Source organism: Dasypus novemcinctus, chromosome 1 (assembly GCF_030445035.2).
Source record: "Dasypus novemcinctus isolate mDasNov1 chromosome 1, mDasNov1.1.hap2, whole genome shotgun sequence".
NCBI classification, from domain to species: Eukaryota; Metazoa; Chordata; class Mammalia; order Cingulata; family Dasypodidae; genus Dasypus; species Dasypus novemcinctus.
The window spans coordinates 168,543,673-168,567,456 of record NC_080673.1 but is presented as its reverse complement, the minus strand read 5'-3'; the positions used below and the strand labels follow the sequence as shown (position 1 = coordinate 168,567,456).

The 23,784-nt window shown below is 41.4% G+C and overlaps 1 protein-coding gene across 16 annotated transcripts in view; it reads left to right on the top strand.

Moving 5' to 3' along the window:
- TBC1D1 (TBC1 domain family member 1) overlaps nt 1-23,784 on the top strand; it is a 264,667-nt gene that overhangs the window by 142,928 nt on the left and 97,955 nt on the right. For 6 of the 16 annotated variants that reach the window (XR_009186413.2, XM_058299668.1, XM_058299676.2 and 3 more), the window contains 6 exons: nt 6,634-6,762; nt 8,307-8,393; nt 13,436-13,716; nt 15,672-15,839; nt 16,479-16,598; nt 17,592-17,731. Coding sequence is in view for 14 of the 16 variants with exons in the window: in XM_058299668.1 (XP_058155651.1) it covers nt 6,634-6,762; nt 8,307-8,393; nt 13,436-13,716; nt 15,672-15,839; nt 16,479-16,598; nt 17,592-17,731 (925 nt within the window). In the remaining 2 variants the exon portion in view is untranslated. The remainder of the gene's footprint in view (nt 1-6,633; nt 6,763-8,306; nt 8,394-13,435; nt 13,717-15,671; nt 15,840-16,478; nt 16,599-17,591; nt 17,732-23,784) is intronic. The other 10 variants (XR_011649485.1, XM_058299670.2, XM_058299722.2 and 7 more) reach the window with 4 other exon arrangements.

Genomic DNA, 23,784 nt, shown 5'->3' with positions numbered 1-23,784 from the left:
TTCTTCTTTTTTTAATATAGTAGGGCTCTAAATTTCCCTCTCAGCACTGCCTTGGCTGTGTCTCATAAGTTTTGATAAGTTGTGTTTGCATTTTCATTTGTCTCAATATATTTACTAATTTCTCTTCCAATTTTTTCTTTGACTCACTGATTGTTTAGGAATGTGTTGTTTAGCTTCCACACATTTGTGGATTTTTCCCTTTCTTGTCTATTACTGATTTCCAGTTTCATTATATTATGATCTGAGAAGATACTTTGTACAATTTCAGTCTCTTTCTATTTATTGAGACCTGCTTTATGTCCTAACATTTGGTCTATCCTGCTGAAAGCCCGATGAGCACTTGAGAAGAATGTAGAACCTGCTGAATTTGGGTTCATCATTCTTGTAGGTCTAGCTCGTTTATCATATTGTTCAAGTTCTCTGCTTCCTTGTTGATCTTCTGTCTAGTTGTTTGGTCTGATGATGTGAATGGTGAGTTGAAGTTTCAACTATTATTGTCGAGATGTCTGTTTCTCTCATCAGTTTTGCCAGATTTTGCCTCATAAATTTTGGGGAACCCTGGTTAGGTGTATAGATATTTATGACTGTTATTTCTTCCTGGTGGATTGACTTTTTTATTAATATATAATTAATATAATATGTAAAGTCTGTTTTGTTTGCAATATCTCTTGATTGGGGGGTTTAATCTATTCACATTCAGTGATATTACTGTAAATGCATTATTTCCATTATTTTATTCTCTGGTTTTCATATGTTACATCTTATTTTCATCTGTCTTTTTACTAGTTTGGTTATCCTTTCTGCTAGTCTTGCCTTCTCCACTCTCCTACAAGCCTCTCTCTCCTGTCTTTCTTTCAAACTGTAAGGCCCCTTTTAATACTTTCTGCAAAGGTGGATTCTTTTTTACAAACTCTCTTAGTTTCTATTTATTAGTGAATATTTTTAAACTCATCTTCATAATTGAATGATAAAGAATTCTCAAGCTGGCAGTTTTTCTCTTTCAGTAGTATCCTAATTATATCATACAGTTTTCTTCTTGCCTCCATAGTTTCTGATGAGAAATCTGCATTAAGTCTTACTGGGCATCCCTTGTGTGTGATTGATGGTTTGTTTCTCTCTTACTGCTCTCAGAATTTTCTCTTTACCTTTGATTTTTGTCATTCTGAGTAGTGTATATTTGTGTTTATTCTGATTGGGGTACACGGTGCTTCTTGCACATGTAAATTCATTTTTTTCATGAGAATTGGGAAATTTTCAGCATTATTTCCTCAGATACTCCTGCTGCCTCTTTTCCCTTCTCTTCTCATTCTGGAACACCCATGACACGTATGTTTTTGCACTTAATGCTTTCATTCAACTCTCTGAGCCCCTGCTCAGTTTTTTCCATTCTTTTCTCTCTCATTTCAGCTTTCTTCTGCATTTTTCTTTTATCATTTCGAGCCAGCTAATGTATACCTCTGTTTAGTGTGTGTGGGTTTTTTTTTAGCGGTACTGGTGCCAAGGAATAAACCTGAGACCTTGTATGTGGGAAGCCGATGCTTAGCCACTGAGCCACACTGGCTCCTGAGATGTTTTTTTCATTTGTTTTCTTGTTGTTATTTTTTGTTTTTGTTTTTGGAGGCATTGGGGATGGAACCGGGAATCTCCCATGTGGGAAGTGGGCACTCAACCAGTTGAGCCACATCTGTTGCTGTCTTTTTTTTTGTAAGAGAAGTTCTTTTATTTATGTATTTATTTATTTCTCTCCCCTTCCCCTCCGCCCCAGTTGTCTGCTCCCTGTGTCCATTCACTGTGTGTTCTTCTGTGTCCACTTGCTTTCTTGTCAGTGGCACTGGGAATCTGTGTCTCTTTTTTGTTGCATCATCTTGCTGTGTCAGCTCTCTGTGTGTGCAGTGCCACTCCTGGGCAGGCTGCGCTTTTTTTGCATGGGGCGGCTCTCCTTGTGTGTGGGGTTCCCCTATGTGGGGCACACCCCTGTGTGGCACAGCACTCCTTGCGCACATTAGCACTGTGCTTGAGCCAGCTCACCACACGGGTCAGGAGGCCCTGGGTTTGAACCCTGGACCTCCCATATGGTAGACAGATGCTCTGTCAGTTGAGCCAGATCTGCTTCCCTGCCCTCTGTTTTTTTACCTCACCTGTTGGGTCTTTCATTCTCATAAGCTCTGTTATTTTTCTCTTCAGGTTTTCACATTATTTTTTGTGCTCACTTAATATCTTCTTGATGTCCTTTATCTCTTCATATTGTGTTTCAAGTCATTAATTTGATTTTAGAGATTTTTCTGAACATCATTGATTAGTTGTCTCAAATTCTGTGTCTCATCTGGGGCTTCAATATATTTCTTTGCTTTGGACATTTCTTCCATTTTCTTAGTGTGGCTTGTAATTTTTTGCTAAAGTCTAGGCTTCTGATTAGGATGCTAAGTTTATTCTGATGCTCAGTTTCTCTATTTTGTAGGGATTTAGTGGAGGGTAGCTGTATGTTACTGCCATTCTTCAATTCTTGGTTCAACCTGTTCTTGGTCTTTAGGATTGTCACTGTTACTTGTGCAGATCTGGGCCATAGACCCAGTAATGGGTTACAGACCTGCTCTTTTTTTTTTTCCTAATATTTTTAAAAATTTATTTTACTTTATTTATTCTCCCTTGTTTGTGCTCGCTGTCTGCTCTCAGCTCTCTGCAGTGGTGCAGGCCAGCTTATCTTTACCAGGAGGCCCTGGGAAATGAACCCAAGGCCTCCCATATGGTATACGGGAGCACAATCGCTTGAGAAACGTCTGCTTTCCCAGACCCGCATCTAAGGGCCTTGGAGAGGGAGGCTGGAAAGGTTGGGAAAAGCCTCTTACTTATTTGCTTTTAGTTTCCTCTTAAGGACTTCCTTGTTCCACCAGTAGATGGTGCTCTTTGACAGCCCTCAGTTCAAAGTTTGGCAGAGTGTATTTGCTGCAACATGACTGTGGCAGAGGATCCTGCCTCCAGGCTGTTCAGCATCTCACAGACCAAACTTTTGCCGAGGCTGTTCTCCAACCTTTGCTGGCAGCTCCCTTTTCCTGGGAGGAAATATTCCATTCCCCTCTGCATTCTCAGCATTCTGTCACGGTCAGTAGAAAGGGAGAGTGAGAGGGTCGGGTCTCTTTAGTACTAGATCTCTTTAGTTCCGAGCTGGCTCCCAAGGCAAACACCGGCGTGGCCTTACCTGGCCTGAAAGTGCTCATGGGATGTAGCAGACCAAATTTGTTGGCCAAAATCTTAGGCTGTATCCCTCTCTGTCCTGTTTGCTCAGGATAGGGGTCCCTGCGGCCCCCTCTGTCTATAGCCCCTGGCCCTGATGCAGCAGAGTTCAAGATTGTCTGCTCTTAGGATGGGGTAAGGGTGCAGGCACCTGCAGTTGAGTTGCAGCTTCCACTCACTGTCTTTGTGTTGAGATTCTTTTCCTGTGTCCCCCTTGCTTCTGGGTGACATTCAGCCTTCCCCTGTTGTCCTAAACCCTAGAACATTTTTTTTTAGGCCATTTCTGCCTATGTCCTCTAGCTGTTTTTCTGGGAGAGAAGTTAGTTCCATGAACCTCTAATCTGCCCTCTTCTAGAGGTTTATTTTAGATAAACATGAGATGTTATTTTCTAAATGTGGATTATTCTTCTGGGGATTCCATATTATGGCAATAAACACAGAAAAGAATAGTTTTAGTTGTATAGGAGGGCATACTAGTAGTGAGTGTACAGAAATTCTTATGGCCTGAAGAAAAAAAAGTACAGTTTTTCTTTTGTCTATGCAGGATACTAACGAATGACATGTAAAAAAATATTTTGGCTAATATTTTCTTTCTGTATTAAAACAATTCAGTTTGCTCCTATTTTATGAAAACTGTGAGTTTGAAAGCAAGGTCACAACTTCTTAACTTTGTGAATGAAGTGGCGTTTTGTGGAAGGCAGGCCATTTGTAGATAATTCCATTGTCCCGGAGGCTGCCTCAATCCTGGACAGGCTCTTATTGTTCATAAATGATTGCTCAGGGTAAATTGTAACTAGTAAGACCCCTTACCATGGTGTAAAAGTTTAACAAGCATTTAATCAATATTTGTTGATTGTGTCTTTTTGTTTCCTTGGGCACGTGTTTCCCATGGCCTCCTGGAGATCACTGCTCCTTCATCTCCCTCTTCAGTAAGCAAGTATTAAGTGTCCAGAGGATGCTCAATGCTAAGAAAATAAATGATAGTATTCCTCATTGAAGGAATTTCTAAGCTAGTAGTCATTTTTTTAATGCATGTTCTAAGTCTCGTACATACATATGAGGATTTATTGTGTATTCTGATACATAGACAAATTGGATGATTGGACAAAGCAGATTGTAGCTCTGATCAGAATCTTTTTTATGTATATATAACATATTGCATAATCATTGGTAAATTAGGATTTCATTATTTCAATGAAGATATACCATCTTTGGATAATAAAGAACTGAATGAAATTTAAAACACTCAATTTCAATAGGAATCACAAAGGGCAAATTAAAATAAGAGACCATTTCATGCCCATCAGATTGGCAGAAATTTTTAAAATCTGACAGGTCTGTCTATTATGGGTTGAATCGTGTCCCACAAAAGCTGTCTTCAAGTTCTGCCACTGTCCTGTGAATGTGATCCTATTTGGAAATAGGATCTCTGAAGATGTGATTAGTTAAGGGATAGGCCCTTATTCAAGATGATTTGTATTCTTATACAAAGGGGAGAGGGGAACAGATAGACACAGGAGAGAAGGCCATGATCAGGCAGAGGCAGATGCATCTCCAAGCCAAGGAACGCCAAGGGTTGCTGGCAACACTAGAATTTAGAAGAGGAGAGGAAGGATTCTCCCCTAGAGGTTTCAGAGGGAGTGTGGTCCTGCCGACAATTTGGTTTCTGACTTCCAGCCTCCAGGACTGAGAGACAATAAAGTTCTGTTGTTTTAAGTCACCCAGTTTGTGGTAGTTTGTACAGAAGCGTAGGAATCTAAGACACTATACAAAGGTAATCCTTGTGTGCTGCTAGGAGTTAGAACTGGTGGCATTTAGGCTAGCAACTTGACAATATCTGCTGTAGCTGAAAATCCACAAACCCTAAGACCCAGACCCAGCAAAGACATCCTAATTGTCAATTACCGTGCAAAATCATTCATGTGTGTATATAATGAGATTCGTGAGAGAGAGGTCAGTGCACCCTTGATTGTAAAAGCAAAAAATCAACCAAACAAAAAGAAATAAATGACTAATAACAGGAATACGAATAAATTGTGTTGTACACACTGTACTCTTAAGTGAATGAACTATATATATATATATCAACACAGATCAATCTCAAAAAAACAACATTGAAAGGAATGATGCCATTAATTAAAATTTCAACTACATGTAAACCAACATAGATATTTTATGGATTCATATATGTAAAAGTACAACTTATTTGATATGGTCAACACCAACTTTAGAAGAGTGGTTATTCCTGCAAATAGAGTGAAGGAGAATGGTATCCAAAAGGCTTCAAAGGCTACTTAATGTTTGTCTCTTATTAAAAGTAGGAAGCAAATAGAGTAATCACGATAGCTGGTATTTATTGAGTGCCAGTTTTGTTAGTGTGCTTTATGTGTTCTATTTAAGTCTCACAACAGCTCTATGAGGAAAGTTTGTTGTGCATCCTTAGTCTGCAGGCAGAGAAACTGAAAGGGACAGCAGGTAGCAGCAAAGCCAGCATTTCATCTGGGCAGGGAGCTTCAGAGCCCACATTCCTCACTGTTCTCAACACCGAGCAAAACACTAACTTTGTCAAAGCCGGGGGTGGGTACAAAGGTCTTTGTTGTACTCTTTTCTGTGTGCTTGGACTATTTAACAACAACAAAGAATAAATTGGTGTTTAGAGTAATGGTGGGGATTTGTTTCTGAATTTTTCTAACAAAATCACTGTCTAGCAGAAACCAGTCAGGTGATTGCTTTAGTGGTTGGCAAATATCAAATCGCCGTTATATTTTCAGATTCATGGTGTGGTCAGTTCAGGGAGAGAAGTTGGAAACGGGAAGAGCATGAAATGATGATGAAAACAATTGAAGTAGGAGAAAGGAAAAAATAGTGAAGGCAGATTAGCATGGACAGAGAGAATGGGTTCTTTATTTGGTAAACTTACTTTGTCTCACATTCTGATATTCCATAAAGTAAGTGATTATTTTATTTTGAAACGCTATTAATGGCTACCTTTATACCAGGTAATGTGTTCAGTGCTTTATATATACATTGCCTGTTTTATTCTCACAAAGCAGCATTAATGATTAGATCCCATTGTTGGTCTTAATTTACAGTTATTAAATGACATATGTCTGATCTGGTGTCAGAGCCTGAGCGCTAAACTACTTTGTGGACTGATAGGTTTCAAAGCATATTTTCTCATTTTGTTTGGGATAGTCAAAGCAACTCTGAAGCAAAGTTATTTCCTGGACTTGTAGCATTGGCACTAAGGAGCTGATAAAATGTGGTCACAGACAGACTCAGAATCATGGCCTGGTGTCAAAAAGATGCACTCTAGACATTATTCATTCCCTTAAGAAGGAAGGAAGGAAGGAGAAAAGAAAGGTATAATTGACTTAACTTTTCATTGTTTCACTTTTTCAGGTATCACAGATTGCAACAGAGAATATTGGAAGTGAATTACCACCTAGTGCCACTCGATTTAGGCTAGATATGCTGAAAAACAAAGCAAAAAGATCTTTAACAGAGTCCTTAGAAAGTATTTTGTCCCGGGTAAGTTATATAAATTTTACTGATTTAAATTAATTCACTTTTTAAGAGAGAGTAAGATTCAGCACTGCTTTTATTTCATTAGTGTTTAGCATAAAGTAATAAACTGTAAAACCTTTTTTAAATATCTTCAGTCTTAAAGCAGTATTAGTTATTTACATTTTAAATGCTTGTTTAAATTTTTTTTTTTTTTTAGAATTCTTAGGTTTACAGAAAAATTATACAGAAAATACAAAGTTCCCTTACCCACCCTCCAGTTCCTTATTAGCATTTTGTATTAGTGTGGTACCTTTGTTACAATTGATGAAAGTATGTTATTATAATTGTGTTATTAACTGTAGTCCATAGATTAAATTAGAGTTCACTGTGTTGTACAGTCCTATGATTTTAAAAACATATATATTCTAATAACATAAAATACAAGCTATATTTAATGTGCTATTTGAATTTTAAATTTAGTTTTTAAGTTGGCCTGGGTTAAATCTTTCTTCGCTTTTGCATTATATTCCTTGGGATTATTTGTCTCTTAAAGCATGTTAGTCATCAACCAGTTCTTATAAAGAGCATGGATTAGATATGCCAAGTTGTGGGTTCTATTCTCCCTAATATCACTAAGTACAACTTTAAAAATATAGCTATTGTTGTTATATGGCTGGAATACTTTATATAGTAAGTGTCAGCAACTATGGGCCATGGGCCAAATCGCACCTTCTGCTTGTTTTCGTAAATAAAGTTTTATTGGTTACACAGCCACATCCATCCATTTATCTGTTGTCAGAGAGTGTTTTTGTGCAGAATTTAGTAACCAGAGACATTGTGTGGCCCAAAGTATAAGATACTAACTGGTCCTTTACAGAAAATTTTAGGAAGGACAAAGAATACATACGCTTCAATCCGGGGAGGCCTTGAGTAAGGTAACCCTTCCTGCCACCCCTGCCAAAAAGAGTATAAAAGATCTTTGATGCATTTCCAATAAATCAGAGTTAAAATATCTTTTAAAGTTTCATATCTTCTGTAATATCTTATTACGGTTTATTTTGATTTCTTGGCACTCACTTTGAAAGGTGTTTTTTTTTAAGAGAGTTAAAATTATTTTGTTTGAACATGTTTTTGAGAATTTTGCAACATCCTTTGAGATAATTAAAAACAGTCAATTTACAAAACCAACATTGGGAGTGGCTGCCTTAGAGAGCTCCCAAACAGAAATTGCTTGAGTGTCACACAGCTGGCTGGTTATGACGATTTGTGACTCAGGAGACTGAGATGTTGCGCGGACCTGTTTTTAACACTTTTCTTCATAGACAAATTGTCTCTTCTTCCTGTCTACCGTCCTAGCCAAATGACTAATACACAAGGTGTTTTGGAACACTTAGGTTCATGTCTTATTTGGAAAAAATGAGAGAGAGAGAATTATTGCTTGTCTTACTGTACAAATATGCCCAGCAGAATTTCTCAGATGTTTTCTCCCTGAATTTATTTAACTAGATCAAGCTGCTGCTTTGCAAAAGTGACAGAAATCATAACTTGACTGCCTTTTCTTCATGTAGGGTAGTAAAGCCAGAGGCCTACAGGAACATTCTACAAGTGTGGATCTGGACAGCTCCATGTCTAGTACATTAAGTAACACCAGCAAAGTAAGCACATTTCTCTTTATATGACACCCTGAAGAAACCAGCAAATAAGTCTTGCTTATTTCCTACCTATAGGACCTTATCAAAAGGAACAGAAGAAGCCTAATACTTCCAATCATAAAAAGTCTGGTACTTCCATACTTTTTGACAGAGGCAGGGGGTTGATCATCTAGTTCTACCATAACATAAAAGTTTTACATAAAGTAGATGGCCTTTCTGTATACAAAAAGCAAGATCACAATTTTAGATAACTAAGATGTAATTAACCACAAAGTAACCAATGTGTTTCTTTCCCAAATAGAGTTTCTAATATTAAAAGTAATTTAAATTGTGAAAAAAAATCTCAAAACTGGGTTTGTGAATTCAGAGAAGTATGCAGCACATATTCCTGAAACTTTATCTTCTACCTGGCACTATTTTATAAGTTAGTAACTAACCTTCACCCTGAGCATCTGCTACCAGGCCCAGCTTGGTGATGATGAGTAAGCTAAGCAGTTCTCATCTCATAAATCCTTGTTATGTCCTTGTCTCAGTTTCTTGCTTATCAGAAATTTAAGCATATTTAAACCTGATTAGTTCAACTTCTTAACTACCAAAAAGTCAATTTAGGGTTTTGCGCTAGGGAGGTCAGTTCTTCCTTTTGCTACCAGAGTACCCTCTGATGCAAAAATGAGGAATTTTTGTGAAGGTCAGCTCCTTGCCAATAGCACTGTTTGAATTCTTCTGTCACCCCTTGGACATATGGCTACCAAAGTGGTTTTGATCACTTTTGGTCAAAAAAGTGAACAGTAAAAACATTTAATATAGTGACGTAATTCACACACACGTATAAACATGCAATTAAAGTAAAATTTCCATTCAGTATTTACTGTAAACAACATGATGCATTCCTGTGTTTACTAGTTCAGTTTTTTGCCATCTGCCTTTATTTTTCCTGGGCACTCAAGGGGATGTGGGAACAGCACTGGTGTGGTGAGGGAAAGCCCCCATTTCCCGTCCCCAGCCCTGGGCCTGGGTTGGCCCCATTACAGTGGTCCCTGGGGGTTGGGGCTGGCTCATAGGCCAGTTCTGGATTCTTCATAAAATCCTGGAGGCTTGATCTTCAGGAAGCTCAGCCCTGAGGGGTTAGGGGGAGACAGAGCCCAGATGGGCACCCATCCCAGCCTGTGGGAGATAATGGCAGAGATGGTACCCGTGGGGAAGAGTAGAGGACAAAGTGTTAGACAGGAGAGAGGGCTTCCAAGAGGGAGGGTGCAAAAAGGGCAGAGAGGCACCGCCCAGCCCAGGTGCCTTGAGAGAGCGAGGGGAGGGTGGAGCCAGGGCCTGTTTGAGTGGCTTCAGTCTGGTGTACGGTATGGACCTAGGCCTCAGGGATGTAGGTCCATATGTTGTCAGTGCTCCCAGTGGCTGAGCTGTGCAGAAGGAGGAGGCACGCTTGGTGGCCAGGGGCTGTTTGCCCACGTCCTGCCGTGCCCCTCTGCAGAGTCCAAGGAGTGCTCCTTCACTGGCATACTCTGTCCCCACGAGGGCTTCCCTGGTATTGGCGGAGGGATCTTCTGATCCTCCTTAGGTTCCAATAGTTTCCAGCTGTTGCCATTGAGTTGCTGGATTTCCAGAAACTTTAGGGTCACATCCTCGATGGAAGGCTGTGAAAGGTTCCAGAAACCCACCAGGTCTTGAGAGATGGGCACAGGAAAACCAGTGGAGTCTATGCTTTGCTGACACATTTGGAAGAACTGGTGAAGCTTCTGGGACAGAATTTGTGTGGTACCCATGGCACTGTGGAACTTCTCCAGAATATCCTTGGGCAGTGCCATAGTCCTCTGCCTCACTCTCCTCCTGCTGGCACCAGAGTCCTAGCTTCTCCACCTCTACCTGCAGCATCCTCATGAACAACTTGCCCTCCCATGGACTGGGAGCATGTGACCTGAACTGAGGAGGCTGCATGAATCACACTCCATCCAAGAGCCATGGTGCCAGGGGCAGGGCTGAGAGACACATTGATGGCCAGTGGTTCTCAAAGCATCAGGTAGCCCTTGTGAAAAGCACTTGCCGTACATGTGGACTGTGAGGAAGAATGGGTGGGTGGGGGCCCAGGCTGGTGTTTATCGACGTGCCTCTGCAAGGAGCCTGAGCTTCATTCAGCCTTGTCTTCTCTGGCCTGTGTGTCCTGTCAGGTCCTCCAGTCTGCCTGCACACTGGCAGTCAAACCATTGGCACTCTTGAGCCTCGCCGGTCTCTTCCACCTGGATACCATTGGCTTCTGTTCTCTGTGTTCAAGTCTGAGATAATTTCTACCTGCACCCCAGTGGACAACTCCCACTTCCCCCGCTTGGCCAGTCTCTGCAACTCTTCCCTGCCTTGATGGGGATAACGCTTCCGACTGGCCCTGGGATGGGACCAGCACCAACTCCAGGGTGTGCCGCACCCATGGGAGGGTCATCCAGCTACTTGGTTTTATTTTTTTAATGCTCATGGCAAACCACTAGCTTGATATCACTGTTAATGTGTTACAGCCTGCAGTTTGAGAAACATTGCCTTAGACAAGTGCTTCTCACATTTTAATGGGCCTCCTTAATGGAATTCTGGTTAAAATGAAGATTCTGATCAGCCGGCCTGTTGTGAGTCCTTGTGGTAGTTTGAAGCTCTATGTATCCCAGAAAAACATGTTTTTAAATCTGATCCATTCCTGTGGATGGAAACGCATTGTAAGTAGGGTAACTAGGATCTTTTGATGAAACTACTTCAGTTAAGGTGAAACCCACCTCATTCAAGATGGGACTTAATCCTATTACTGGAGTACTTTATAACCAGAATGAAGACACAGAGAGAGAGAGAGAGCACAACACAGAAGCAAAAAGCACAGAAGCAATGAACCTGGAAGAGAAGGGAGAGACCAACAGACACTACAGTGTACCTTACCATATGTCAGCAGAGCCAAGGATTGCCAGCAGTCAATATTCAGGAAGAAAACATTGCCTTGATGATCTCTTGATTTGGACATTTTCTTTGCCTCAAACTGTAAGCTAATAAATTCCCATTGTTTGCACCAACCCATGTCCTGGTGTCTGTTTTAAGCAGCCTAGGAAACTAAAGCAGGCCTAAAATGCTAAATTTCGAATCAGCTGCAAGGTGATGGAGAGGCAGCTGGCCACATGGACCCCCTTTGGGCAGCCAGGCACTAGGTTCCAGGCTTCTGAATGTGCTTTTCTGAGCTTGAAGCTAGGTGGCATAGCATTCCTCATCCTGCCATCTCATATGCACTGATTCCACCCCATGATTCATTTCAAGTTTGGAAATGTGGTCTATCTGCTGAATAGGAGACTCACCCTGTAGGAGCTTATCTGGTAGGAGAGAGAGGACAGATACACCCGTAACTCCATCCTCAAGTAGAATATGGTAGGAGCCATGAAATAAGAGATGGTCAGAGGGGCAAAGGAAAGGGAAGGTATTTTTGGTCATTCAAGTGACTTTTCCAGTAGAGTTATTGCTTGCTTTTTATTCTACAAACTACAAATCTAGGAATATATACTAGCTTGAATTTTTAGGGAAATTATCAGAACTGAAACTTTTCAGAAGCCACATGTGTGGTATGTGCACATAAAGATATTTTTATATCTTTTTTCCAACCTGAGATTGAGACGTTATTGAAAAAACAAGCTGCTTTATGTATTCGTCTCTCTTCTAATAAACTTATTTAGGAATTGCAAAGAACATTTGAGTGGCCCTTTCATTTGTAAAATTAAGCTAAGGGTTAGCTCTTTCACATAGTTGGGAAGAAATTTAATGAGAATTGAGATGAACAGGTTTGCATGGTAAGGATTACTTGCTATAATGTATTGCCTTAGACAAAATTTCGAAGTCATTAAGTTAAAAGAATCTTTGGAACTACAGAGAAGGATGAAAAATTTCAGTTACATTTAAAGTAATTAACTTCCACGGTATGTTGGGAAGTAAGCTTTTCGTACCTAATTCCTACAAAATTTATATAACCTCTCCCCTCAATAAACATAAATTTAATTTTTAAAAATTTAAATCTTCAGTGTCTGTCACCTAAATGACACCTCTATTGAATGAACAAATGGAATTTAGACACTCTAGTACACCACTGGATACCTTCATTCCTTTTTACTCTGTCCATGTTGATTTATTTACCTCTTTCAGCAATTTTAGTAGAGAAAAGCTGGTGTACTTCCCTTTATATTTTTTTTGTTTGAGAAAAATATATTGACCACTTACCATGTGCTGTACTAAACATCAATGTGCACCAGTAGTACTAGTAACTCGTTCCTTTGGAAAAGTGTGCATTTTGAAAACATGAAAATATTTCCATAATTCTCAACAAATATTCACATATACCCACTAAGAAAATTCATTGAGTGCTTAACAAAACAATAACTTATCTTTGTATAGCATGTTACACTGTACAAAATGCTTTTCAGTGCATTGTCTTGTTCAGTCCTTAAAAGCCAGTGAGATAAATTTTTACTATATGCCTTTTACAAATGAAGAAATTGAGGTATTTGCCCTGAGTTGAGGCAATTAATACCTCGAGAATTTTTCCATATACAAAGAATATTATTGGATGTAGTTTTTAACCTCAGCGTTACCAAGTTAAATCTCAACATTAAATCAAATTTAGAGCCTTAAATGGGGGTATGGCATTTATGAACACACATTGCAGAGATAAAGTACTTGATTTGTTTAAACAATGGAGACTGGTTATACCTCTTTATAAACAATAGTAAGGAGTACAGTTTTCTCAAGAGAGGGAACTATTAATATTTATGGCTTTGCCTAGAACAGTTACATATTATGGCATAAATCCTTCACACTTGCATCTTGACATTTTCCTCTTTTGTCCAGCAGACTTGCAAATTGTTTCTGACAAACAGATATCTAATGGACCTTTATTTCCTTGTATTTTTGGTGGCCTCTGGAGGGCATTATGATCAGAAGATGTGCTTATGTATTGAAATGTTGGATTAGAGATTTGTAAACCCCATAACCTGATCATGTCTGACCCGCTCTCTGTCTGCTGCCAGGAGCCTTCTGTGTGTGAAAAGGAGGCCTTGCCTATCTCCGAGAGCTCCTTCAAGCTCCTTGGCTCCTCGGATGACCTGTCCACTGACTCAGAGAGCCATCTCACAGAAGAGCCTGCTCAGCTCTCGCCCCAGCAGGGCTTCAGAAGGCGCGCAAACACCCTGAGTCATTTCCCCATGGAATGCCAGGAAACTCTGGAACCTGCTGAGGGGTCTCCAGTGGCCTCGCAAAGGAAACTTATGAGGTATCACTCAGTGAGCACAGAGACGCCTCATGAGCGAAAGTAAGATTTCTGTAAAACATAGATTGATTGTATAAATACCTGGGGCATATCTGTAATTAACCAGATGTATGCCTTCCATATGTTTATTGGGTGAAAGAGAAACCTGAGTCAGGTGTTAATCTTGGCTTAAAAGGTTTAAGTTTGAAGAAGTATGATATATTCCTTCCTCCTACTCCCTTAGGAAATATGTAGATGTAAGAGATACTTGTTCCTTGGGAAGTAACAAGTACATGTATTGTGAGGAAGCAGTTGAAAATGAGCAAAGATGGTACTTAAAATATATAATAATAATTCCCCACGCAATACTGAAACACACTATTGACTTCGAAACCTGGCTTGCTGGCTTTCAGGAGAGGTAGCAAATTGGTGAGCAGATCAGTTGACCCTTTTGAGACCCTGGAACAAAATTGCATTAAAATGGAGATGCAGTGATGTGTACACAACAGAGCGTGTGAGCTGTGCGGGACCACACAGATGTGGGCACCTGTAACGGACCCCACAGCCTTGGGTCCTGGCGCTGACCCTGTCATGAGCTAGTTGTGACCTCAGCAAGAGAGCTAAACTTTTCCATCTGACAGGAGTCACTATCTTCTAAAACCTCTTCCAGTGTGAGAATTCTAGATTTTTCTAACAAGATTTACTAATTTGAATAGTTGGGCTCTAATGAGCAGTTGTACTTTTCTAGTTATAGAGATGGGTAAGCACTATAGAGGTAGAAGTTCTCCCTGATACTCCTAAGACCCCTTGGCGATTAATTTGACACTGCTAATTGTCAGAGTGTATAAAGGGAGACAGAGTTATCTTTAAATATAATTTTAAAAGTCTTTTAAATTCCCCCACCTTATACGGTAACATGCATTAGGGCTACACTTATGTACAGTCATGCCTTCCTCTGATTGGCAGCTACAGAAACCATAGGCTTATATATCTTGCTGTAGTACATACCTAGAAGTGGAGAGTCTGCACAGAATGTTTGATGTGTTTCAAATGAAGAAATGACAAAGATTAGCAATCCTGGAAAGATGTAGTAGAGCTGATTGACTTTGTTTTCAAATTAGCCATTGGAAATAGTTCCTGATGTTTCCTTGGGGTTTGGCCAGAATTATGATCATAAAAACAGGACATACTTCAGAAGCTAATATTTAATAAATATGACATTTTTGAGGTAAGCATAGTTTGGCTGGAAGCTTTCTGAGATTTCCCAAAACTCTGTATACAAACTGTTTCTATTCTGTCTCACTGCTGCATCCCACTCCTCTCTGGCATTTTCAGTGATTGTGGAAAACATTCCTTTCTGGAGATTTCCAGTTCTCTTTCCAAGACTGTTGGCTTCACACAAGCCAGAGGTGGTAGAAAATTAGCATCCCTGCCAGTTCATTTCCTTTGTCCCTGAAGTATGCAGCTTCGTAATGGATCATGCCAGAGATTGGTAATGAAAAATAGGGAAATGTCTGTCTGTCTGTGTCTCTATCTTAAGCATAGCCCATTTTGCTTTATGTTCCCTTGTGAACTTTTTCACATTTACCTACAGAAAACAAGACTCAGGCCAGGAGGTTCATTTTAAAAGGAGATACATTTTTAAAACTCTGGAGGGTTTTTTTTGTTTTTTCCCCTTTGCTTTGGTTTTTGTTTTAATTTAAAAAAAAATGTTTCCTGTCATTTTCTGAAAAGGGAGTAGGAAAAAAAGTACTAATGGAAGCACAGAAATGTGGGGATAATGAGTAACGATCTTTCACCTACTCTCCCTTTTACCGAAGACTACCTTTGCCAGCGAGACTGTTGGGATGCAGAGAAGTGAAAAGAAATCCTTTAATTCTGATGCTCATATATCAATAATGAGGCAAAAGCAGTCACACTCTTTTTTTCTTCCTTTTCCTCCATGTTTACCTTTCAGTGTTTCACCCTCTCTTTTCCCTCTAATCCCCCTCCATGCTTTCTCTTTAATTGCCATTTAGTGTGAATCATCCACCTGTTGGCCAGTCTAAAAGTTGCTCAGGTCAGTCTCCAGCTCCTGCTCCTCCACCTCCACCTCGTCTTAATCCCTCCGCTTCCTCGCCAAATTTTTTAAAGTACTTAAAACATAATTCAAGTGGAGAACAAAGTGGGAGTGCTGTGCCAAAGAGGTGAGCATACTCGCATGGCAAGTTCAGTGTCGTTTGTCTTCCCGGGAATTTTGTGTTGGCAGAGAAGATGTGCTGAGTGGCGGGGAAGTCCAGGCAGGCCTGGGAGCCACTGTTGTGAGTGTGTGCACATGGTGTCACTTATTTTGGTTTTATTATTTTCAGCCTGTCACTTGAACTGACTTAACCTGACTATTGATTAATTTTATTGGAATTTTTGTGAAATCGGGTCTTGAAGACAAGCCATTTTTTATGTTTTCACTGCTACCCCTCTGCCTTCCCGGCTGCCCCAGCACATACACATGATTAACAACTGTTTGATTGTATACACTGGAAATTGTGCCATATCAGAAATTTCCTTTTAATTTTTTTCCAGTTAAAGGGAAGAGTCGTCTGGAAAATGGACTGATCTTTTTTTTTTTTTTTTTTTTCAAATTAATTCATTGATTCCATTCATTTAAGATAGAATTTTGTTGACTGAAAACAAAAGTTAAACCTCATTTGTAACCTCTTCTCATTTTTTTTAACCTCGTTTACTTTTCTTAGCATTAAAGCTAAAATGTTTTGTTTATTTTGAAGCTTATGTTTTATACTTTGTTTATATTACTTTATCCTAAACTCTTTTTTCAACCAAACTCTCAGCATCTCCTACCGTAATGCCCTGCGGAAAAAACTTCATTCTTCTTCCTCTGTGCCAAATTTTCTAAAATTTCTGGCTCCTGTAGATGAAAATAACACCTCTGACTTTGTGAACACAAAAAGGTAGGGCTTAAATTAGATATATAAAGCCTGGTTTATTATAAGTGTTGAATTATCATGAGCTACTCAGGAATATTTTTTAGCTGTTCTTTAGTATTTAGAAATCATTTTAGCTGAATCTTTTGTTCTTTTTTTCTTACTGAGTATCATTTAAAAACATGTACAGTCAGCCTCTTCTCCAGTTTCAAATAGGATTTGTTTATTAATGTGTTGTTACTACCTTCAGAAGACTGGAGAAAGTCTTAACCAACTCTGAAATGCTAGTGTGTAGCACTGTTTCTAGATAGTAAGCACATAGCTGCCATAAATAAGTTAGAACATCTGATTTCTGAGTTTAGGTGATTGCATCACTGTGGGTGTACAAATATATATATTTGGTGTAAATGATGAGGGCTTCCCCAAGTTGTCCTGTAGGTAGGAAAAACTAATGAGTAGATTGGATTTATATATATGTGTATATTGATAAATATACTTTGTTTTGTATATTTTTTTTTAACAAATGTTAATAAAGCAGTCATCATCAGCCAGTGACCATATAATTATTGCCCCTATAGTTCTGTGTGATTAAACTGGAGCTCTCCTTGCTTTTGGGTGGCAAACCGTGGAGGTGTAGGTAGGCTTATTCTGCGGAAACAGTCTCACGTGCTGCCTAGTACAAATTGAGGCTCCTTAGTTTCTCTTATTTTTCAGGTGCCACCAGGAGAGACCCATTTACAAACTTATGCTCTAGGGACCATACTTCTTAATAACTTTTACAATAGAAATAACGTAAGATGTAGTCTTGCTCTTTTTATGAAAAGCATCCTGTAATAAACAGTCCTCTAGGAGTGCTGACCCACTGGGATCTTGATTTAACTTCAGTGATTATCTAATTAGGGTTGCTTGTACAAAAATTGTTATAACGAAGTGCTTTGTTGTTGTTTTTTTTAAAGTTAAGCTAAAAAACCTCATTTATTTCTCCCCTCCAGTCATCAATCAATTGTCCTGTAATTTTAGGGACTTTGAGTCCAAAGCAAACTACCCAGGGGATGCTGGTGGAACCCCCGTGAAGACACGGAGGCATTCATGGAGACAGCAGATCTTTCTCCGAGTGGCCACTCCACAGAAAGTGTGCGACTCTCCAAACAGATATGAAGGTAAGGCTGACTTGAAACGGCTTGGTTCTGGCCTGCGTTTTAGTACATTTGGTGAAAGAAGAGTGAAAAATTCTGAGTCAAAACCGTCCCCTGAGTTTGAAGCTCCTTGGGTAAGAAGCTTGAGTGACAGTGGCTGTAACTTTCCCGAGGATCCCCCAGTTCCCCAATCTATAGCAGGACACTGGCTTTTGCTGCTCTTTGTGACCTCTGACCCACTCTGCCCACGGATATGTCCAAGGGCTCAGCCTGACACCTCCCATTCCCCTCCATCCCTTCCCCCCGAGTCCCGAAGCTTGTCTGTATTCTCCTCCCTGCTGTCTTAAGTGTAGGTTTGTAAACCAACCCCAGGTTTTAGAAGCAACCTCGGCCTCCAGCACCCTGGCCATGCTTGTGCTCTGTGCCTGGGGTCAGTTGCCATCGGGCAGTCTAGTGTTGTGCCCTCTCGCCCCTCTTGAACCACCAAAGAATTGTAGATTGTTCAGAATTCAAAATTTAGACCTTCCTCTGATGGGCTATAATTTGAAAAATGAGTTTAAATGCAGTTTTCCTGATTAAAACTAAGATTTGCGTATGCCAGTGATATAAAATTTAAACAGCAAGTATTTTCTTTATTAAATGTTTTTTATTATGTAAAATTTGTTTCTTTAAGACAAAGCAAACCAGTAAAACTCCAAAGATTACTTGAGTTCCACAGATTACATGTAGTACAGATTGAGTCTCGTCTCTTGACACACTTTGCTTATCTTTTAAAAGGAAGCCTCATGGTCTAATCCAAGAATTTCCACACTAGGTCCCACATAGCTTCCCTGGGGGCACTGTCTGCAGAACCCCCCTGCTCCTCCCTCTGCCCCTTAACCCCTTTCCTCTCTTCCTTCATTCACCCTGTTTCCCTCTCCCTTTTTTTTTTTCTCCAGAGTTCTCCATAATATTTACTTTGAAAAAAGGAATCCTCTGCTAAAATAAATAAGAGCCTAGTTTTGATCCTGGTTTTGCCTCTAGCTTTGTGTCGTCAGTTATGTAACTTCACTTACCCTTAGTTCCTTCAGTTGTAAACAATGGTTTTGGTAATGCTGCGCTCTACCTCATGGAATTAAATTATAAATGTGGAAATGCTTTGAAAACCTAAAGACATGTCCATTGTAAAGGGATAACATTATTTTTGTTACCTTTCTGGAAATTGGAACACTCATGTTAGTTTCCTATACTGTTGTTCCTCAACAGGAGCAATGTAAAGGAACACTAGAAAGACTAGTTTATAAACTCAAGGAGTTTGTTAAGTATTTATCAATCTAATAAATTGAGTTACTTCAGTTTATATCAGTTTAGAAAGTTTTTATTTTAAAGATTTCATTTTCATATTGTAGATCATCTAGTGATGTTCAGTAGCCAGATTCTGTAACCCAATTCCCTCCTTCCTTACTCGCATTTTTTTCTAAGATTTATTTTTTTTATTTCTCTCCCCTCCCCCCGCCCCACTGACTGCTCTCTGTGTCTGTGTCCATTCGCTGTGTGTTCTTCTGTGTCCTCTTGCATTATCAAGTGGCACCGGGAAACTGTGTCTCTCTTTTTGTTGCGTCATCTTGCTGCGTCAGCTCTCTGTGTGTGCAGCACCACTCCTGGGCGGGCTGCGCTTTTTTCATGGGGGCAGCTCTCCTTGCAGGGCACACTCCTTGCGCGTGGGGCATCTCTCTGTGGGGGCGCCCCTGCATGGTACAGCATGTATCTGCCTACCATATAGGAGGTCCAGGGTTCAATACCCAGGGCCTCCTGACCTGTGTGGTGAGCTTGCCCTTACTCGCTTTTAAACTTCTAAGTGGAAGGGGTCTGCTGGGTGGAGAGCAGCTGTAGGAACACCGAGTGCTGCCGTGGCCACCAGTCCACTCCCAGCCGCAGGGCTCTGGCCTCTCAGGAAATGCTCCTGATCTCTGCAGGCTCCCCTGCCCCCCCCCCGCTGCACTTTCCCTGTTTGGACATGTGTTGAGTTTCTGGAGGGGCACTGATATCTCTGTCCCATGCCTGAGGGATGTTTGTCTGCCCTAAGTCAGAAGGTCAGTCAGTTGTGACAATGTTAAATCCTCTGGAGATTTAATAAATGAATAAAATGGATGGGACAACTGTGCTCTGGGCAGCCTGTGGGAGGACTCAGTAATCCCAGCAGATATAAGTGCTGGGAAGGGGAAGGAGAAGACCACGATTTGTGTCCACATTCTCTTTTTTGGAATCAGGGCAGGAAACTTTGTTTAAATTGGTGTCATGTGGGGAATATTGTGAGAAATGGATATTTAACTCTAATTTCCATTCTAGTTTATGGCGTTTACAACTGAAAAGATCCCCTGGTGAATTCTGTTGTAGCTGATGCAGTTCAGTAAAAGTGTGGTGAATGAGATGCGATAATGGGTTGTTGTCCCTGCCTGGGAGCAGGAACACATCCCTCTGCTGTGGGGCCCTGACCTCCCAAATCCCAGCTGACAGAGCCTGTGGGAGCTGAGAACCGGGGCGCCCGGTATCCTTCCTTTCCCCTTCTGGAAACAGTCCTGAGTGGTGCCCAGAAGAGACCTGAGTGTCCACCTGCCAGGAGCTCTACAGGAGCTCCACAGGGAGCTGCCCCTTCAGCCGTGTAGGGTCTGAGGTAGTCACAAAGGTCAGCTCAGGGAAGGAATTCAGGCCTTCTGTCCGGCGTTGTCCAGCAGAGCTCTCTGACGCCTGCCTGTGATGGCCCAAAGCCTAGGCTTTGGAATTTGCATTACAGTCCCACCTTTTCCCTTTTGAGTTGTGAACCAGAATGAGCTAAATTTCTCACCTATAATATGGGATTAATTTATGTACTTTGCCAAACTGATGGAGCTAAGGGAGCAGAAGGTCATTTCTAACATTTCATTTAAAAGTGTTAGAAATTCTAAAGATCGGAAAGAAAAATCAGTGGTGTGAACGTTTCCAGTGTCCAGTTTTCTGTGGTGTGAACTCTGGTGCTGCTGGCTGCTCTTGGTTCCCGCAGCCCCTTCACATGGAAGCCCCCTCAGCAAGGCTTTGCCAGCTCCTTCCTGCTGGGTGGAGCTCCTCTGCAGGAGCTGTCTTGTCGAGCAGCCAGGGTTCTGATTTCTCCCCCTGCCAGAGGAGGTGGGGACCATGCCCAGGCCTCATTCTACCCCTGCCCAGTGGAGGGCCTGCCTGCTTCAGAGGGCGGTCCTTCTGGTCCTGGCATAGCCCTGTTGTGGGGTGGGGTACAGAGGGCTGAGGCGGAGAAGGGAGGGGGTAGGCAAGGGCAGGAAGGAGGCCAGAGGAAGAGTGAGCCGTAACCCGTGTCTGAAACAACAGAATGGCAAAAGCAGCAGGCCAGAGTCTGCCCCAATATCGCCAGGGCCATACGCCACCTGCTGTGGGCATCAAAACCCCAGAGTGTTTTAGCATTTTAAAACAGTTTAAAATGCTAGTGTGATGGCCTGTATGTAGTAGGGCCATGGAGGACTGTGTGGAGCTGCCTGCTCCTTTTCAGAACAGTTCTAGGTTTCCATACACACTTTCTTAGGTTGAGACCAGCCCTGCTTCCCTATCATTTCATCGCTTGGTTCAGTTCTGGTTTCTGAAGCTTCCTGTTCTTCATATGGCAGGGTATCATGGAAGCCACTCCTTCACATCTCTTCTCCAGGTTGATTGTCCTAGTTCTTCCCTGTTGCACAGTTTTACTGCCGAGTCCCCCCTCCCTCCCTTCAAAATCCTGTCCCCTGTACATTCTTGGCCCTGTCCCTCGGCAAACCTTGAACAAAACATGGTGTGTGTGGTCTGTGGCCCATAAAAGTCTCTTCCATTGAGTTGCCTCTGTTCAGTTAATGCAGATTGCACTCATATCTGTTTATTTAAGTAATTAGCTCACATTCTTGGCTCTTACTATATCTGGGCATGAACAGTTATTCAAAACTTGTATGATTCTTATCTGTACTTGATTAAATTGTTTGGCAGAAAAAAAAGCTTTAAAAAAACTTCTCAAATGCAGGTAGGAATCATACAGTTTACACCTATTAGGTGTGACAGCATCAGTTCTGGCCAGTCCTGTTGGGGTCATTTTGAATCTTGGCTCTGGTGTAAGTTTCATGATTGTGTAAAATTGACGAGCACATCATTTGTGCCTCTAAGTATTTGGTAAAAAATCCTGAACAGATCAGGGTGCTGTACAGACACTACTGATAAGGTGCGGTCTGTTCCTAGTCCATAATAATCACTGACCCTTTGGGCCCCTGACAAATTGGCTTCTATTGGGTTTCCCACCGTCTTGTGCAGAAAGGTGTCCTGAGAGGCCCTGCCAGGCGCTAGGCCAAGATCAAGGCTCATCAGGCACCTTTGCTCTTGGAGAGAGGCTCCTCCTGGTGCTCCTTGCTCAGGCCACCCCAGCCTGGAACTCCCCACACAGGCCCCCCACTCCCACCCCTGGGCCTCTGCCCAGCAGATCCCCAGGCCTAACCCCCTCAGATCCTTGAGACTGGTGTTTAAAATCACCTTTTCAGTGAGGCCTCCCTGGCCACTCTATTTCAAATTGCAGCCCCCCACACTCGTAATCTCCTTATCCTGATTTTTCCCCATTGCACTTACCTTCTTACAAAATACCCTAAAATATACTTATTCATTACCTTTACCATTGGTCTCTTCCAGTTCACACAGGCCTCATGACTTTTGAAAAGGGAGGCAAGTAAATTGCTCAGAATCTTGCAAACTTATTTATTTATTATAGACTTTTTCAAACCCCTCCTCATGCCTCCTATTTCTCCCTAGGCACATGTCTTTTCCATTCTCAGAATTGAATGCTGTTTGAATTTCTGGATTGTATTCTAGGTAGTCTGTGTTCATGCAAGAGAGAGAAGAGAAAATAAAAGCATTTAAGACTCTGAATTGGTATGATAACAATAATAAGCAATTATCGTGCTCTTATTATTTGGCAGGCACTATGCTAAGTCCTTCACATGAATTATTTTCTTTAATTCCCAGTCTGCCTTATGAGGGCCAGCACTTTTATTACGTTCATTTTACAGATGAAGAAGTGGAGGCTTGGGGCGGTTAAAATCACTTTCTCCAAACCACAGGGCTGTTAGGAGACAGGGTTAAGACTTGGGCTTGTGGGTATGCTCCAGAACTCACTTTCTAGATGACACACAGGCCCTGGGCTGTCACCTGAGAGGCATAGCGTGAGCCACTGGGTGTGGCTTCTTCCCACAGGACATACCCTTGTTGGCGTCTGCCTTGGGCATGTGTTCTTGGTCTACCCACTGGCCTCCGTGTTGGCCACAGGTGCCTACACTAGAGAGAAAACATTATTCTGAGCATTTTAGTGTATATAGTTGCCTTCAGTCAATCGAACTTCCTTCCTCCCTCCCTGTTAGCATTGGGACCCAAGTGTAGAGGAGAGGGAGATTGATTTCTTAATATCTTTCTTGGAATTTTCTTCTCCAAAATCAGGCATCTTAGTGCTCTGCCACTCTTAACTCCCATCCTCAGGGCGCACAGCCTTCAAGTGTTGTCTGTATATTCCCCTCCAGCTGGGAGACCTCCAGGTCCTCAGTCAGGTTCCCAGAGGACCCTGCTTTGGCCAGAGTGTGCACTGCCTGGAGACGGCGCAGGATTTCTCTTCCTGCCTTGCCTTGGTGGTCAGATGGGCAGCTGCAGTATCTGGGGGCCAGGTGAGCTCGTGTCTCCTAAGACTTGCTTATGAGAAATACTCATTAACAGAGCCTTTTAGAATCTGTCTCAGATGCTCAAAACACTTTATTTGTGACTATTTTGCATTCACAGTCTGGCAGTGCAAACTTTAGACAGGAAATCTCATAACCTTACTTCAAGGGGGGAAAGTGAGGCAGGGATAATTCTACTGTCCCATCCATTCTGTCCACTTTGAAAATACTTATAAAACAAACCACCTGTTATTTAAAAATCATGGGGTTTGCATAGTGTTAAGGTTGCTAAGGAAAGCCAGAGAAATAGAATTTTCTTTAGTTTTTGGGTTCTGGTTTTTATGGATGGTATAAAACTTGGGGAGAAGGGTGTTAGTAAGGAAGGAATATGACTCA